General features: G+C 48.9%; 1 protein-coding gene across 1 annotated transcript in view; it reads right to left on the reverse strand.

Annotated features, from left to right (window-relative positions):
* The window catches only part of LOC115079591 (long-chain-fatty-acid--CoA ligase ACSBG2-like), an 89,150-nt gene that overhangs the window by 58,839 nt on the left and 13,422 nt on the right, over positions 1-16,889 (reverse strand). Inside the window, 1 exon segment of the mRNA XM_029583263.1 lies at positions 7,492-7,762. Coding sequence (XP_029439123.1) covers positions 7,492-7,762 — 271 coding nt within the window.

Raw genomic sequence — 16,889 nt, forward strand, 5'->3', positions numbered from 1 at the left:
TTATCTGGCTAAATAGCGCTAAACGTGGGCGCATATTCAGTGACTGCTACTTAGCAGCATATGTCCCGCTTATCTGGCTTAATAGTGCTGAACGTGGGCGCATATTCAGTGACTGCTACTTAGCAGCATATGTCCCGCTTATCTGGCTTAATAGCGCTGATCGTGGGCGCATATTCAGTGACTGCTACTTAGCTGAATATGTCCCGCTTATCTGGCTTAATAGCGCTAAACGTGGGCGCATATTCAGTGACTGCTACTTAGCTGCATACGTCCCGCTTGTCTGGCTAAATAGTGCTAAACGTGGGCGCATATTCAGTGACTGCTACTTAGCTGCATACGTCCCGCTTGTCTGGCTTAATAGCGCTAAACGTGGGCACAAATTCAGTGACTGCTACTTAGCTGCATACGTCCCGCTTGTCTGGCTAAATAGCGCTGAACGTGGGCACAAATTCAGTGACTGCTACTTAGCAGCATACGTCCCGCTTATCTGGCTTAATAGTGCTAAACGTGGGCGCATATTCAGTGACTGCTACTCAGCAGCATACGTCCCGCTTATCTGGCTAAATAGCGCTAAACGTGGGCGTATATTCAGTGACTGCTACTCAGTAGCATACGTCCCGCTTATCTGGCTAAATAGCGCTAAACGTGGGCGCATATTCAGTGACTGCTACTCAGCAGCATACGTCCCGCTTGTCTGGCTAAATAGCGCTAAACGTGGGCGCATATTCAGTGACTGCTACTCAGCAGCATACGTCCCGCTTATCTGGCTTAATAGTGCTAAACGTGGGCGCATATTCAGTGACTGCTACTCAGCAGCATACGTCCCGCTTATCTGGCTTAATAGTGCTAAACGTGGGCGCATATTCAGTGACTGCTACTCAGCAGCATACGTCCCGCTTATCTGGCTAAATAGCGCTAAACGTGGGCGTATATTCAGTGACTGCTACTCAGTAGCATACGTCCCGCTTATCTGGCTAAATAGCGCTAAACGTGGGCGCATATTCAGTGACTGCTACTCAGCAGCATACGTCCCGCTTATCTGGCTAAATAGCGCTAAACGTGGGCGCATATTCAGTGACTGCTACTTAGCTGCATACGTCCCGCTTGTCTGGCTAAATAGCGCTAAACGTGGGCGCATATTCAGTGACTGCTACTCAGCAGCATACGTCCCGCTTGTCTGGCTAAATAGCGCTGAACGTGGGCGCATATTCAGTGACTGCTACCTAGCAGCATACGTCCCGCTTATCTGGCTAAATAGCGCTAAACGTGGGCGCATATTCAGTGACTGCTACTTAGCAGCATACGTCCCGCTTATCTGGCTAAATAGCGCTAAACGTGGGCGCATATTCAGTGGCTTTTTTTTTTTTTTTTTTCAACTTTCAGGACCTCCAACTTAATATCGCCATGATATTAAGTCGGAGGGTGCACAGAAAAGCAGTTTTTACTGCTTTTCTGTACACTTTCCCGGTGCCCAGAGAAATTAGCGCCTACCTTTGGGTAGGCGCTAATTTCTGAAAATAAAATGTGTGGCTTGGCTGCACATTTTACTTACTGAATCGCGCGGGAATACCTAATAGGGCCATCAACGTGTATTACTGAATAAGGGGTAAAGCTTGCGCGTCCAAAATATGCGTCCATTCGCGGGTTAGGAAGGAAGTAAACCATGAACCTGCAGACCTACTCCTGGCAATCGCTAACTTCCCATTCAAGTCCGCTACAGGAGCTGAGGATTGGAGGGTGGGCAATGTCGCTCCCATGTTTAGAAAGCACTGCAGGTGATCAGGAGACTATAGACCAGTGTGCCTGGTAAACGCTATCCTGAAAAACAAGACTACGGACCAGCTGGAGAGGCCCAAGCAGAGCCAGCATGGATTTAGCAAAGGGCAGTCTGCTTTTACAAATCTGTTAGATTTTGGTTTTTCTGAAGGGCCTAAGGAACACGTGAGAAGGGCGAGTCGGCTGAGAGAGGGTTTCTGGATTTTCAGAAGGATTTTGACAAAGGGAAATCAAAGAGTCACGGGGCAGGAGGTCGTGTCTAACCAGGATTGGTGATTGGATAAGGGGTAGGAAGCAGAGTAGCACCGCATGCTCATTTCTCTCAGCAGAGAAGGGTAAATAGTGCAGTGCCCCAGGGTCTGGGGCTGTTTAACATTACTAGCAACGGTAGCATGGGATCTTCTTAGTGTCTGGGTACTTGCCAGGTTCTTGTGGCCTGGTTTTGGCCTCTGTTGGAAACAGGATGCTGGGCTTGATGGACCCTTGGTCTGACCCAGCATGGCAATTTCTTATGTTCAATATAATATATTCATAAATGAAAAGGGAGTGACGAGAGAGGTGATCAAATTTGCAGGTGACACAAAACTGTTCAGATCACGAGCCAATTGTGAGGAATTGCCAGACTGGGGAACTGGGTGACTAAATAGCAGAAGAAATGTGAAAGTGAATTTTAAGCGTCGTGCATGTACAACTCAGCAGATGTGCACGTAAGTGCTATTTTATAAACCTCAGACGTACACGTGCAAGTAGTGGTGCGGGAGTAAATTTGCTTGTGTAAGAGAGAGGCGGGCGGGGTGTTTCAGAGCGGTGCTGATTTATAACCCTCAGACGTACACGTGCAAGTAATGGTGAGTTAGTAAATTTGCTTGTGTAAGAGAGAGGCGGGCGGGGTGTTTCAGAGCGGTGCTGATTTATAACCCTCAGACGTACACGCGCAGGTAATGAGGCGGGAGTAAATTTGCTTGTGTAAGAGAGAGGCGGGCGGGGGTGTTTCAGAGCGGTGCTGATTTATAACCCTCAGACATACATGTGCAAGTAGTGGTGCGGGAGTAAATTTGCTTGTGTAAGAGAGAGGCGGGCGGGGGTGTTTCAGAGCGGCGCTGATTTATAACCCTCAGACGTACACGTGCAAGTAGTGGTGCGGGAGTAAATTTGCTTGTGTAAGAGAGAGGCGGGCGGGGGTGTTTCAGAGCGGTGCTGATTTATAACCCTCAGACGTACACGTGCAAGTAGTGGTGCGTGAGTAAATTTGCTTGTGTAAGAGAGAGGCGGGCGGGGGTGTTTCAGAGCGGTGCTGATTTATAACCCTCAGACGTACACGTGCAAGTAATGGTGCGTGAGTAAATTTGCTTGTGTAAGAGAGAGGCGGGCGGGGGTGTTTCAGAGCGGTGCTGATTTATAACCCTCAGACGTACACGCGCAAGTAGTGGTGCGGGAGTAAATTTGCTTGTGTAAGAGAGAGGCGGGCGGGGGTGTTTCAGAGCGGTGCTGATTTATAACCCTCAGACGTACACGCGCAAGTAGTGGTGCGGGAGTAAATTTGCTTGTGTAAGAGAGAGGCGGGCGGGGGTGTTTCAGAGCGGTGCTGATTTATAACCCTCAGACGTACACGTGCAAGTAATGGTGCGTGAGTAAATTTGCTTGTGTAAGAGAGAGGCGGGCGGGGGTGTTTCAGAGCGGTGCTGATTATAACCCTCAGACGTACACGCGCAAGTAGTGGTGCGGGAGTAAATTTGCTTGTGTAAGAGAGAGGCGGGCGGGGGTGTTTCAGAGCGGTGCTGATTTATAACCCTCAGACGTACACGCGCAAGTAGTGGTGCGGGAGTAAATTTGCTTGTGTAAGAGAGAGGCGGGCGGGGGTGTTTCAGAGCGGCGCTGATTTATAACCCTCAGACATACACGTGCAAGTAGTGGAGCGGGAGTAAATTTGCTTGTGTAAGAGAGAGGCGGGCGGGGGTGTTTCAGAGCGGCGCTGATTTATAAACCTCAGACGTACACGTGCAAGTAGTGGTGCGGGAGTAAATTTGCTTGTGTAAGAGAGAGGCGGGCGGGGTGTTTCAGAGCGGTGCTGATTTATAACCCTCAGACGTACACGCGCAGGTAATGAGGCGGGAGTAAATTTGCTTGTGTAAGAGAGAGGCGGGCGGGGGTGTTTCAGAGCGGTGCTGATTTATAACCCTCAGACATACATGTGCAAGTAGTGGTGCGGGAGTAAATTTGCTTGTGTAAGAGAGAGGCGGGCGGGGGTGTTTCAGAGTGGCGCTGATTTATAACCCTCAGACATACACGTGCAAGTTGTGGTGCGTGAGTAAATTTGCTTGTGTAAGAGAGAGGCGGGCGGGGTGTTTCAGAGCGGTGCTGATTTATAACCCTCAGACATACACGTGCAAGTAATGGTGCGGGAGTAAATTTGCTTGTGTAAGAGAGAGGCGGGTGGGGGTGTTTCAGAGCGGCGCTGATTTATAACCCTCAGACGTACACGTGCAAGTAATGGTGCGGGAGTAAATTTGCTTGTGTAAGAGAGAGGCGGGTGGGGGTGTTTCAGAGCGGTGCTGATTTATAACCCTCAGACGTACACGTGCAAGTAGTGGTGCGGGAGTAAATTTGCTTGTATAAGAGAGAGGCGGGCGGGGGTGTTTCAGAGCGGTGCTGATTTATAACCCTCAGACGTACACGTGCAAGTAGTGGTGCGGGAGTAAATTTGCTTGTGTAAGAGAGAGGCGGGCGGGGGTGTTTCAGAGCGGCGCTCATTTATAACCCTCAGACGTACACGTGCAAGTAATGGTGCGGGAGTAAATTTGCTTGTGTAAGAGAGAGGCAGGCGGGGTGTTTCAGAGCGGTGCTGATTTATAACCCTCAGACGTACACGCGCAGGTATTGAGGCGGGAGTAAATTTGCTTGTGTAAGAGAGAGGCGGGCGGGGGTGTTTCAGAGCGGTGCTGATTTATAACCCTCAGACATACATGTGCAAGTAGTGGTGCGGGAGTAAATTTGCTTGTGTAAGAGAGAGGCGGGCGGGGGTGTTTCAGAGTGGCGCTGATTTATAACCCTCAGACGTACACGTGCAAGTAGTGGTGCGGGAGTAAATTTGCTTGTGTAAGAGAGAGGCGGGCGGGGTGTTTCAGAGCGGTGCTGATTTATAACCCTCAGACGTACACGTGCAAGTAATGGTGCGTGAGTAAATTTGCTTGTGTAAGAGAGAGGCGGGCGGGGGTGTTTCAGAGCGGTGCTGATTTATAACCCTCAGACGTACACGCGCAAGTAGTGGTGCGGGAGTAAATTTGCTTGTGTAAGAGAGAGGCGGGCGGGGGTGTTTCAGAGCGGTGCTGATTTATAACCCTCAGACGTACACGCGCAAGTAGTGGTGCGGGAGTAAATTTGCTTGTGTAAGAGAGAGGCGGGCGGGGGTGTTTCAGAGCGGCGCTGATTTATAACCCTCAGACATACACGTGCAAGTAGTGGTGCGGGAGTAAATTTGCTTGTGTAAGAGAGAGGCGGGCGGGGGTGTTTCAGAGCGGTGCTGATTTATAACCCTCAGACGTACACGTGCAAGTAGTGGTGCGGGAGTAAATTTGCTTGTGTAAGAGAGAGGCGGGCGGGGGTGTTTCAGAGCGGCGCTGATTTATAAACCTCAGACGTACACGTGCAAGTAGTGGTGCGGGAGTAAATTTGCTTGTGTAAGAGAGAGGCGGGCGGGGTGTTTCAGAGCGGTGCTGATTTATAACCCTCAGACGTACACGCGCAGGTAATGAGGCGGGAGTAAATTTGCTTGTGTAAGAGAGAGGCGGGCGGGGGTGTTTCAGAGCGGTGCTGTTTTATATCCTGCGCTAATTATCAGAGAAGACTTTATAGGCGATCACAGACTGGGGCGAGTGCAGGATGAAGAACCAGGGGGGTCTCGATGACCTAGAAAGATACTGGGAAAACTGGTGAACTAATTGGTAAAACTGGTTATTTCCTTCACAGGCGCAGGTTATAAAATGTGATTTGCATATGTAAAAGGCTGACAGCGCTAAGGAAAATACGCCGGTTACATTACCTTGTGCAAATGATTAAAATCAGGGACACAAACGCATGCGCATACAGATGTCATCCACTTATCCACATACATTTTGACTTAGCCAGATAAGCTCTGTTTTTCTTTTACTTATCCGGCTGCCTTACTTAGCTGGATAAATCTTAAGCAGTGCTACTGCGCCGGATATTTCTCACCACTTAGCAGGATCATTCAAAACCTATGAAGCTAGGTTTAAAATACATGCCGCACGGTTTCTGATAAGGTAACATGTTGGGTAGATTTACGCACATTTTGCTCATTCGTGCACATGATATAAAACACACGTGCGTACGCGGTGCTCGTCCATACAGCCGCATATATGGGCGCACTTGTGCATGTTTTAAAATTATTCTGTTAGAGGTGAATTATAAAAGCCCAGCACACATATCAGTTGATTTTATATTCAGATCTTTTTTTTTTTTTTTTTTATTTGAAACTTTGTTTAGTTTGGAAGAAAATTTAATAAAAAAAAACATCTGATTATAAAATCATGAGTGAGGTGAACAGGTAAAAAGGGAACTGTTAATCCTTTCAGATAGTAATAGGACTAGATGTTACTCCATGAAGTTAATAGGTAGCACATTTAAAACAAACAGGAGAAAGCATTTTCTCACTCAGCACACAGGCAGGGGAAGTGGTGAAAGCAGTTAGCATTGCTGCGATTAATAATGGTATGGACAAGTCCCTGGAGGAAACGTCCATGCATCACTAAAAGCCGTGCAGATTTGGAAAAGCCACGACGGATTGGGATCCTGCTGCGCACTTGTGACCTGGACTGGCCACTCTCAGAGACAAGATGCTGTGCTTGATGGATCCTTGGTCTGACGCAGTATGGCCTTTTTTAATTTTCTTATTGAAACACCTCTGTAAGTATCAAATTAAAAACCAAGGTAATTTGTACATTTATAAAAAACGGAATCAGATTGTTGTGTTTCTTAAAAATAGAAGTTTAGGAGTCAGTGCCTTAATTTTTACCCAAAGTTCATGTGAGAATATAACTGCTTTATTCTGTGACTGTAAAATCAAGTTATTAACTGGGATTATAGTGTAGAAACAGAGAAACACAGAAGAGGGTGACAGATAATGTCCAGAGGGAGCATCTAGTCTGCACCGTTTATATCCTAGAAGAATAGGGAGAGGCCTCTGCCCATGTGCTGTCACTTTCTCCAGGCAGAAGAGGAATAACGTTCCCGGTAACATCTCGTTCAATTACCCGGTAAAGAATACAGGGAAAACACATTCTACTTTATACATTCCTTAGACACGAGCTGGGGCATTGTCTGAATCCAGGACAGATTCCCGTCTGAAGTTTATGAACGGCCGGATGGTTTATCCTTTTACTTGGCCGGGTGGTTTCACCGGATATGAAGGTGCCTTTCTGCCTTGAGTCGATGGCCGTTTTCCATTGTAGTGGTTTATTCTTTGTTTTCCAGGGCTTTGTTGTTGTATTTATCCTCTGTGGTTTTCTGGTGTTTATTGTTTTATGTGGGTGGTTTGTGTGCTATTGATGATGTGCATTTTTATTTTATGATACGCCTTGAACAGGCTTATGGTATAGGAGTGGAATAGAAGCCTTTTAAACAAATAAATAAATAAATGTATCTTCTCCCGAGCTTTCCTCTCCCCTTCTCCTCAGCACGAAAAACTCAATTTCTTACCTCTGAAGGGTGAGGGGATGTCTGCTGTACCCGTAAACCAGCCCTTATCCCCCGTCAGCTGGGGAGCTGACGCCACGTCATTCGGCATCGGCGCTGTCCCTAGAGGGAGTGTCCTCCTCCGTCCATGCTCGGAGCCCCCAGCAATCCTCTGGGGCACCTCTGCGGTCAGCCTCTGGCTGTATTTCTTCCTCACAGCTCCTCCTCCTCTGCTTTGGTTCTGCTCTAGAGGAGCCCGATTCTTGGCAGAGGGTAGTGTGGACAGGTGGGAAGCCTGGGAAATTCAACAACAACATACTGTACACATAAGATATAAAGTTAGTCATTCCTTTAAGATTTATCTGTATATCCCAGCTGTGCGGTATCTTCTAGAAGCAGGGAGATTCTGGATTCTCTGCAAGCAGAACTGTTCTGTCAATTGGTAAAGGAACCCACACGGGAGGGGGCGATACTGGACCTGGTGCTTACCGGCGGGGACAGGATTTCTGATGTGGTAGTGAATGATCACCTGGGATCCAGTGACCACAGGATGGTGCGGTTCAATATTAGGGCACAAGAGATGAAGGTTCATTCTAAGGCGAGGGTCCTAGACTTCAGGAACACTAAATGGGGGAGAACCTCAAGGAGTCGTTACCTGGATGGGAAAATCTGTGGGACGTAGAAGGGCAGTGGGAAAAACTAAAAGGAGATATCATAAGGGCAACTAACCTATTTGTTAGGAATGTAAATAAAGGGGAGAGGAAAAAAAGAGACCAGCTACTTCATTAGAAAATCATAAGGGGGAAAAGGTTCGCATTCATAAGGTGCAAGAGATCACAGAAAGAGGAAGACAGGCGGCAATGTCTAGAGAAGCCGGGAAAGGAGTCTGGAAATACAAAACTTCAAGTGGAAAAAAATAGCAAATATGATAAAATTGGGGGGGGGGGGGGATAATACTATAGATAGGTTAGTGATAGAAGGAAGAGCAAAAGTGGTAGTGTGAGACTCAACAGGGAAGGGGAGGAATACAAGGACAAGTTAATTTTCAAAGGGCCGCACAAAAAACCACGGGATACGCGTGGGGATGAGCCTTGCGTGCACAACACGCGTTTCAGAACCGGCCCGGCCACTCACATAACCCCTGTTACGTGCAGAAGTGCTGATGGGTGGGCCGGAGACGTGGTCGGGGCGGGGCAGGACGGAGGCTGCCCCGGGGAAGTGCGCGCTGGCAGCCGGCCGGCACACGGAAAACACTTCTGCTCCAGAGGAGCAATAAGTAGTCAAATAAAAACATTTGGGGTAGCTAGGCAGGGGTTAGGGGTCAGGGTGGTGAGAGGAAAGGGAAGGAAGGTTGGGGGGGGTAGGGATGGAACTGGGAAAAGGCTGATCGTGTTGCTGCGCATAATTTGGAAGTTCCCACCCTGCACGTGCGAGCTGCGGTGCACCCACACATGCACGTGCAGATGTTAAAATCCAGAGCGCACGCGTGCGCGGACATTGGATTTTATAACATGCGCGTGCTGGCGTGCACGTTCACGTGTGCACGCCCGGAACTGTGAGCACATGGACGCGCGAGCGTGGTTTTGAAAATCGACCCCGTTGGCTGACAAAGAAAAATTAAAATTGCTTAACAAACTTTTCTGTTCGGTGTGCACTGTGGAAAGTCATTAGCAGGGCCACGATAAATGAAGATAAATAGGATTGATCTCAAACATGTTCTGAAAAGCATGTTCGTGAGTAGCTGACTGTTGCGCCCGTCGGTCTCAGACGGCTTCGACCCTTGTGCCTCACCTTTTTCTCTGCTCTCCCCGCTAGCCTTGGGAAGATGGCCACCGCCGCGTCTGCAAGCCGCTCTCTCCGGCGTCCCCGGAACGGCTATGGCGTTGCCTCCCGCCATGTTCCTCCCAAGGGCCTCCAAGGGTGCACGCGTGCGCTACCCACGTCTTTATTCCAGCTATGGCGCGAACCTCGGGGGCGTCCCCCTCGAGTGACGTCACAACATCCGGGTATTTAGCCTTCACTTGTTTACTATCTCGTTGAGTTAGCAAGGATTGGATTTGTCCGGTCTACGCTGCTCTGCTGCTTCCTGCTGCCCCTGGAAGCTCTACCTTACCCTTTGGGATATTCTCTAACCCGGGTACCCGTTCCTCGGGGGCCCTCTGCTTTCCTTGCAGGTGCCTTATTGGGATCAGGTACTCGCTCCTCGAGGGCCTGCTCTCCCTGCATCGGTGCCGGTTACCATCTACTTCAGCCTGGTGGAATCGCCAACCTCACAGCCTCCATCTAGTGAGTTATCTCATTCTATCTCAGCCACAGCCTTGCCGTGCTGGGAAACCTACACCGGGATCTCCCTATACCTACTTGGTGAGATGGGTCCCCTCTGCCGAGGGTCCCGGGACTGCTACCTCTGGATCGCCTCACTACTGCCACCTCTGGTGGTTTCCATCAAGCTGTATAATAAAAGATCTAACTCTGTGTTTGTGCGTCCCGAGTCTAGCCCAGTACTGTGGCTCCTCCCCCTGGGCGTGGTCATCTGCCCCGGTCCCCAGGGATCCACCCAAACACCGCTAACTCATAACACTGACTAAACCATGCAGATAAAGGACAGGACACATCCACAGTTATCAAGGGAAGTTAGACAGGTTCTGGCAGCAATTCTGGGTGACTTTTTCAATACTTCTGAGGAGGCAGGAGTAGTTCCAGAGGAGGGGTGGGTTCATAATCACTCAAGTGGAAGTCAGCAAATTAATGGAATGAGGATAATGCAGTTTCTGCAATCTCATGGATTACAAGATCCACAGCAGACAAATCTGGTCAGAGAAATCTGAACAATTTCTTTACATTTCCCTGATCCAACCAAAGAGTTGGACCAGGGAAAATCACTAGATGTAGTATTCATGGATTTCAATAAGGCCTTTGACACGGTTCCACAAAGGCGACTTATAAATTCATTTATTTAAATTGATATCCTGTTTCTCAGGCACTTCAAAGCAGATTACATTCAGGTACTGAATGTATTTGCCTGTCCCCGCATTCTAACGGCCAAATGCACGCTAATTAGCTCATTACTACCCTAAACAATGCTAATGCTTGTAAAAAAAAAAATCTTTTATATTTTTCTTTTATTTAAACTTTATTCCAATTCTTTACCTTTTCTTTTCGCTTGTTAATAATTTTAATTAGAAATGTTCTTTGTATTAGACTATGGAAATGTATTTCCTGCTATTCTGTTTAATGTAAACCGGTATGATTTACATCGGATGTAAGAATGTCGGTATATAAAAATAAAAAATAAATAAATAAATAATCAAATAACACAGTTTGCCGATAAATTTGCAAGCTGATTTATTTACATAGTAACATAGTATTGTTGGCAGAAGACCACCAAATGGTCCATCCAGTCTGCCCAGCAAACTTCCTATGGCAGCAACTGCCGCTCCGTGCAAGTTACCCCCCCTTTATGTTAAGGGTAGTAACTGCCGCTCCGTGCAAGTTACCCCCCCTTTATGTTAAGGGTAGTAACTGCCGCTCCGTGCAAGTTACCCCCCCTTTATGTTAAGGATAGTAACTGCCGCTCCGTGCAGGTTACCCCCCCTTTATGTTAAGGATAGTAACTGCCGCTCCGTGCAAGTTACCCCCCCTTTATGTTAAGGGTAGTAACTGCCGCTCCGTGCAAGTTACCCCCCTTTATGTTAAGGGTAGTAACTGCCGCTCCGTGCAAGTTACCTCCATGCCTTCTGTTAAGGGTAGTAACTGCTGCTCCGTGCAGGTTACCCCCATGCCTTCTGTTAAGGGTAGTAACTGCCGCTCCGTGCAGGTTACCCCCCCCTTTATGTTAAGGATAGTAACTGCCGCTCCATGCAAGTTACCCCCCCTTTATGTTAAGGATAGTAACTGCCGCTCCGTGCAGGTTACACCCACTTTATGTTAAGGATAGTAACTGCCGCTCCGTGCAGGTTACACCCACTTTATGTTCAGGATAGTAACTGCCGCTCCGTGCAGGTTACACCCACTTTATGTTAAGGATAGTAACTGCCGCTCCATGCAGGTTACCCCCCCCCCCCCCCTTTATGTTAAGGATAGTAACTGCCGCTCCGTGCAGGTTACCCCCACTTTATGTTAAGGATAGTAACTGCCGCTCCGTGCAAGTTACCCCCCCTTTATGTTAAGGATAGTAATACTTGCAAGAAAGACCAAGCAACTGTCAAACATATAACAAAATGACTGCAACATTTTAACATGGTGCGCAGCCTTCCTGATAAGTCAGACAATGCTGCTTGAATGTTTTTTGCATTTGGACTTGGCTGTAGAAGTTTTATTCCCCAATGTCAGCGCACCAGTACCGCAGATTGTAAAAGTTGGAGTCCGTCCAGAGAAGGGCAACAAAAATGGTGGGAGGGTCTCCATCAAATGACTTATGAGGAGAGGCTGAAGGATCTGAATATGTACATCCTGGAGGAGGGGAGGTGGAGGTGAGCTAGGATACAGACCTTCAGATACCTGAAAGGTTTTAATGATGCACAATCGACAAATCATTTCCATTGGAAAGGAATCAGTAGAACTAGGGTTCATGTAATGAAACTCCAGGGAGGACGACTCAGAACCAGTGTCAGGAAATATTTCTTCACAGAGAGGGTGGTGGATGCCTGGAAGGCCCTGCTGGAGGAGGTGATGAAGACAAAAAACGGCGAAAGAGCATAGGATAAACACTGTGGATCCCTAAAGGCGAGAGGATGGAAATGAAGAAAAGAGTGCATGGGGGTAATTTGCTGATGTGACAGATACTACCCTTGACCAAAAAGCCTTCATACTGTTGATGCAACTCCATCATTGCTCTCTGCTTTAACAGCAGGGGGAAAAGAGGAATTAGATTCAGACAGTAACCAACAAGGACATTGAATTGCACAGTCTGGGAAAGGAAATCAGCATGGGGGTAACTTGCTGATGCAGCTGTTACTGCCCTTATCCAAGAAGCCCCTTTCAAGGTAGCCTGGGTGCACATGTGCTCGCCTAGGGGGAGGCCCGCCGGGGAGCTGGAACATCTGCGGAGGAGCCGGGAGCAGCGGGAGCGGCCCGAGCACGGAGGCGGCTACCCACGGCCGCAAGAGAGTTGGAACCAGGCACTGGAGCAGGCAAACGGGGGCAAGTGGGCCCGACCGCGGCCGGCACACGCAACAACTCCAACGTTGATCTCTGCTTCAACGGCAAGAGGTAACAGACAGCAGCCAAGGGCCTCGACTTTGATGGTTTGGGAAACTAGATATGGGGGTAACTTGTACGGCGCGGCAGATGCCACCCCCTGATGCTTCCGTTCTGGAGGAGACCTGTACGACGCGGCAGAGGCCACCATAAGCTTGCTAGGCAGACTGGATGGACTGTTTGGTCCTTTTCTGCCGTCATTTTCTATGTTTCTATGCTTTCAAAATCCAATATTTTGCCCCGCTGTCAAAGCGGAGAGCGAGGCTGCAGTTGTATCTAAATCATCGAGGCTAAATGTTAAGTGGAGCAATCCCCCCGTGTCTTCTGTTAAGGATACGAACTGTCGCCCCGTGCAGGTTAACCTCATGTACCCTTTCCTTCATTATTATCCACCAAGCCGTTAGGGACCCCATGTTTGTCCCATGCCCTTCTGAATCTGTTTACTGTTTTCTCCTCACCCCCTCCCTCCGGAAGGCATTCACCACCCTCTCCGTGAAGAAATATTTCCTGCTGTTGGTTCCGAGTCGTCCTCCCTGGAGTTTCGTTTCGTGACCCCCTAGTTGTACAGTTTTCTTCCTATGGAAAAGGTTCAAAGTTTGTGCATCGTTAAATCCTTTTAGGTATCTGAAGATTTGTCTCGTATCCCCCCCTGCACCTCCTCTCTTCTGGGGTTTACGTTTGCAGACCCTTCAGCCTCTCCTCTCAAGTCTTCCCATGCAGAGCCCACATCACTTGCTTTGACCGCCCCCGTCCGGTCCATATTCTGTTTGAGATGTGGGCTCCAGAATGAAACTCGGTGCTCCGCGTGACCAGGAGGCGTAGCTGATTTCTCGCAGGCGCATTGCGGCATCAACGCACATCCTGAGGCACCTGCAGCCTCACCTTAAAAAGGGCCACTCGGCCCCCAGAATGCCCCTCATGTAACTTTAAAAGCTGTGGGGGTCTGCTGAGAACCCCCCCCCCCATTCCACCCTCCACTGCCCTCGCAGGCGGCTGTTGCTGCGAACAGAAAAAATAAACGCTCTTTAAAGTCACAGTGAAGCCCCAGCCTCACCCTGCGACCCCACTCCTTCACCCGAAAATCTGGCCCGGGATCGCTAAAAGCCAGAGGAAAGGGCGCGTGCGGCAGCAGCTCCTTCCCCCAACACCAGGCCCCACACCACGTAGCCTTCATGCTTTACGTGCAAGGGGAAAAAGTGAAATCGGATTCAGACGAGAGCCAATGCTGGGCCCCGACTTCTACGGTCCGGGCTGCTGATAGGCGGACATTAGGGATAAAGCACAGGACGGCTTCAACGGCCAAGTCCAAAAGCAAAGCACTTTCAGGCTGCATCGTCTGAATTCCCAAAGGCGGCTCTCTCTGTAAAAATGTAGTAATTTTGTTATGGGTTTGATAGTTACTTGATTTTGATTGTAAATATTACTACCCATAATATAAAGGTTAGGCATAACCTAGACAGAGAGGTAATTACTACGCTTAACATAAGGCAAGGTGAACCTATACAGAGTGGAAGTTTCTACCCCTAACAAAATGCATGGGGTAACCTGCATGGAGCGGCAGTTACTATCCTTAACAGAAGGCATGGGGTAACCTGCACGTAGCAGCAGTTACTACCCTTAACAGAAGGCATGGGGGTAACCTGCACGGAGCGGCAGTTACTACCCTTAACAGAAGGCATGGGGGTAACCTGCACGGAGCGGCAGTTACTACCCTTAACAGAAGGCATGGGGGTAACCTGCACGGAGCGGCAGTTACTACCCTTAACAGAAGGCATGGGGTAACCTGCACGTAGCAGCAGTTACTACCCTTAACAGAAGGCATGGGGGTAACCTGCATGGAGCGGCAGTTACTGCCCTTAACAGAAAGCATGGGGGTAACCTGCACGGAGCGGCAGTTACTACCCTTAACAGAAGACATGGGGTTAACCTACACAGAGAGGCAGTTACTACCCTTAAGAGAAGGCATGGGGGTAACCTGCATGGAGCAGCAGTTACTACCCTTAACAGAAGGCATGGGGGTAACCTGCACGGAGCAGCAGTTACTGCCCTTAAAAGAAGGCATGGGGGTAACCTGCACGGAGCAGCAGTTACTACCCTTAATAGAAGGCATGGGGGTAACCTGCACGGAGCGGTAGTTACTACTCTTAACAGAAGGCATGGAGGTAACTTGCAAGGAGCGGCAGTTACTACCCTTAACAGAAGGCATGGGGGTAACCTGCACGGAGCGGCAGTTACTACCCTTAACAGAAGGCATGGGGGTAACCACGGAGCGGCAGTTACTACCCTTAACAGAAGGCATGGGGGTAACCTGCACGGAGCGGCAGTTACTACCCTTAACAGAAGGCATGGGGGTAACCTGCACGGAGCGGCAGTTACTACCCTTAACAGAAGGCATGGGGGTAACCTGCACGGAGCGGCAGTTACTACCCTTAACAGAAGGCATGGGGGTAACCTGCACGGAGCGGCAGTTACTACCCTTAACAGAAGGCATGGGGGTAACCTGCACGGAGCGGCAGTTACTACCCTTAACAGAAGGCATGGGGGTAACCTGCACGGAGCGGCAGTTACTACCCTTAACAGAAGGCATGGGGGTAACCTGCACGGAGCGGCAGTTACTACCCTTAACAGAAGGCATGGGGTAACCTGCACGGAGCGGCAGTTACTACCCTTAACAGAAGGCATGGGGGTAACCTGCACGGAGCGGCAGTTACTACCCTTAACAGAAGGCATGGGGTAACCTGCACGGAGCGGCAGTTACTACCCTTAACAGAAGGCATGGGGTAACCTGCACGGAGCGGCAGTTACTACCCTTAACAGAAGGCATGGGGGTAACCTGCACGGAGCGGCAGTTACTACCCTTAACAGAAGGCATGGGGTTAACCTACACAGAGAGGCAGTTACTACCCTTAAGAGAAGGCATGGGGGTAACCTGCATGGAGCAGCAGTTACTACCACAAGAATCTTGCTGGGCAGACTGGATGGCCCATTTTATCTTTTTCTGCCATTATTACTATGGGGCCGATGCAATATGGTGCGCAGAGCCGAGCGCACTCTTAAACGAGCAGTTGGACGCTGGTAGAATAGGCGCTAATCAATCCCCTAATGCAATAAGGGAATTAGCGCCTATTTAACGCGCGTCTAACGCGGAGTGAATGCAATAGCGCTCTTCACATGCAAATGCACGTGAATGAGGCTATTAGGCATTCACTCCTCATGGAAAAAGAAAAATGTGCGTCTCCGATGCACATTTAACTGTCATCTATTAACACCAGCCAGGAGCAGGCGTTAATAGACGTGCGCATAGAAAAAAACGAATAAAAATACAACGAAATAAAAGGAAAAAGCACATTTGACGATAAGGCCTATCACAAAAACCAATGACGAGTTTATTGGCGTCTGATTTCGTTACCGGCGAAAAGCGACTGCACAAACATTGACTACTGTAATGCACTACTACTCGGTCTCCCCGCCTCTTCCACTAAACCTCTACAGATGCTACAAAATGCAGCGGCTAGGATCCTTACAAACTCACGTCGTAAGGACCACATGACTCCATTCCTAAAAATCCTACTCTGGCTTCCCATCCACTATAGAATACTTTTCAAGACTCTTACTATTATCCACAAATCGGTCTACCAGCAATCCTCGCTCCAACTCTCCATCCCTCTCGAATTTCACGCCTCCACAAGGCCGATCAGATCAGCATACAAAGGCTCTCTCCAGGCTCCCCCAAGCAAATCCTTGGTCCACAGCTCCATTCATAAACGAGCACTTTCGACAGCGGGTCCGCTCCATTGGAATTCTCTTCCCCCAGATCTACGCCAGGAACAATGCCATCTATCCTTCAGAAAGAAACTGAAAACCTGGCTGTTCGCCCAAGCTTACAGCTGAAGAAGCCTCTCTCAACCTTTATTAACTCTCTCACATTCCCCCCCCCCCCCCCCCCCCCCCGTTACCTCCCCTGCCCTTCCTTCCTCTGGAAATGTTTTGCTAACATCTGCCTAAGATAAATCTCCAGCCGAATTCAGCAACCTTATGTTAATCTCCATATGTCTCGTTACCATTTTGGTACTCTCCAGTTGTATTAGTTTGAAATCTTTCCTTTCTTCCAAAGCCCATGTTTATGCTCCCTGTTCAATGTAACTTTTACCTTCTATATATTGTTAATTGGTTTCCCCTAGTTCCATTGTAAACCGGAACGATAAGACCGCGTCCTGAGCATC

This window comes from Rhinatrema bivittatum, chromosome 1, assembly GCF_901001135.1.
Source record: "Rhinatrema bivittatum chromosome 1, aRhiBiv1.1, whole genome shotgun sequence".
NCBI classification, from domain to species: Eukaryota; Metazoa; Chordata; class Amphibia; order Gymnophiona; family Rhinatrematidae; genus Rhinatrema; species Rhinatrema bivittatum.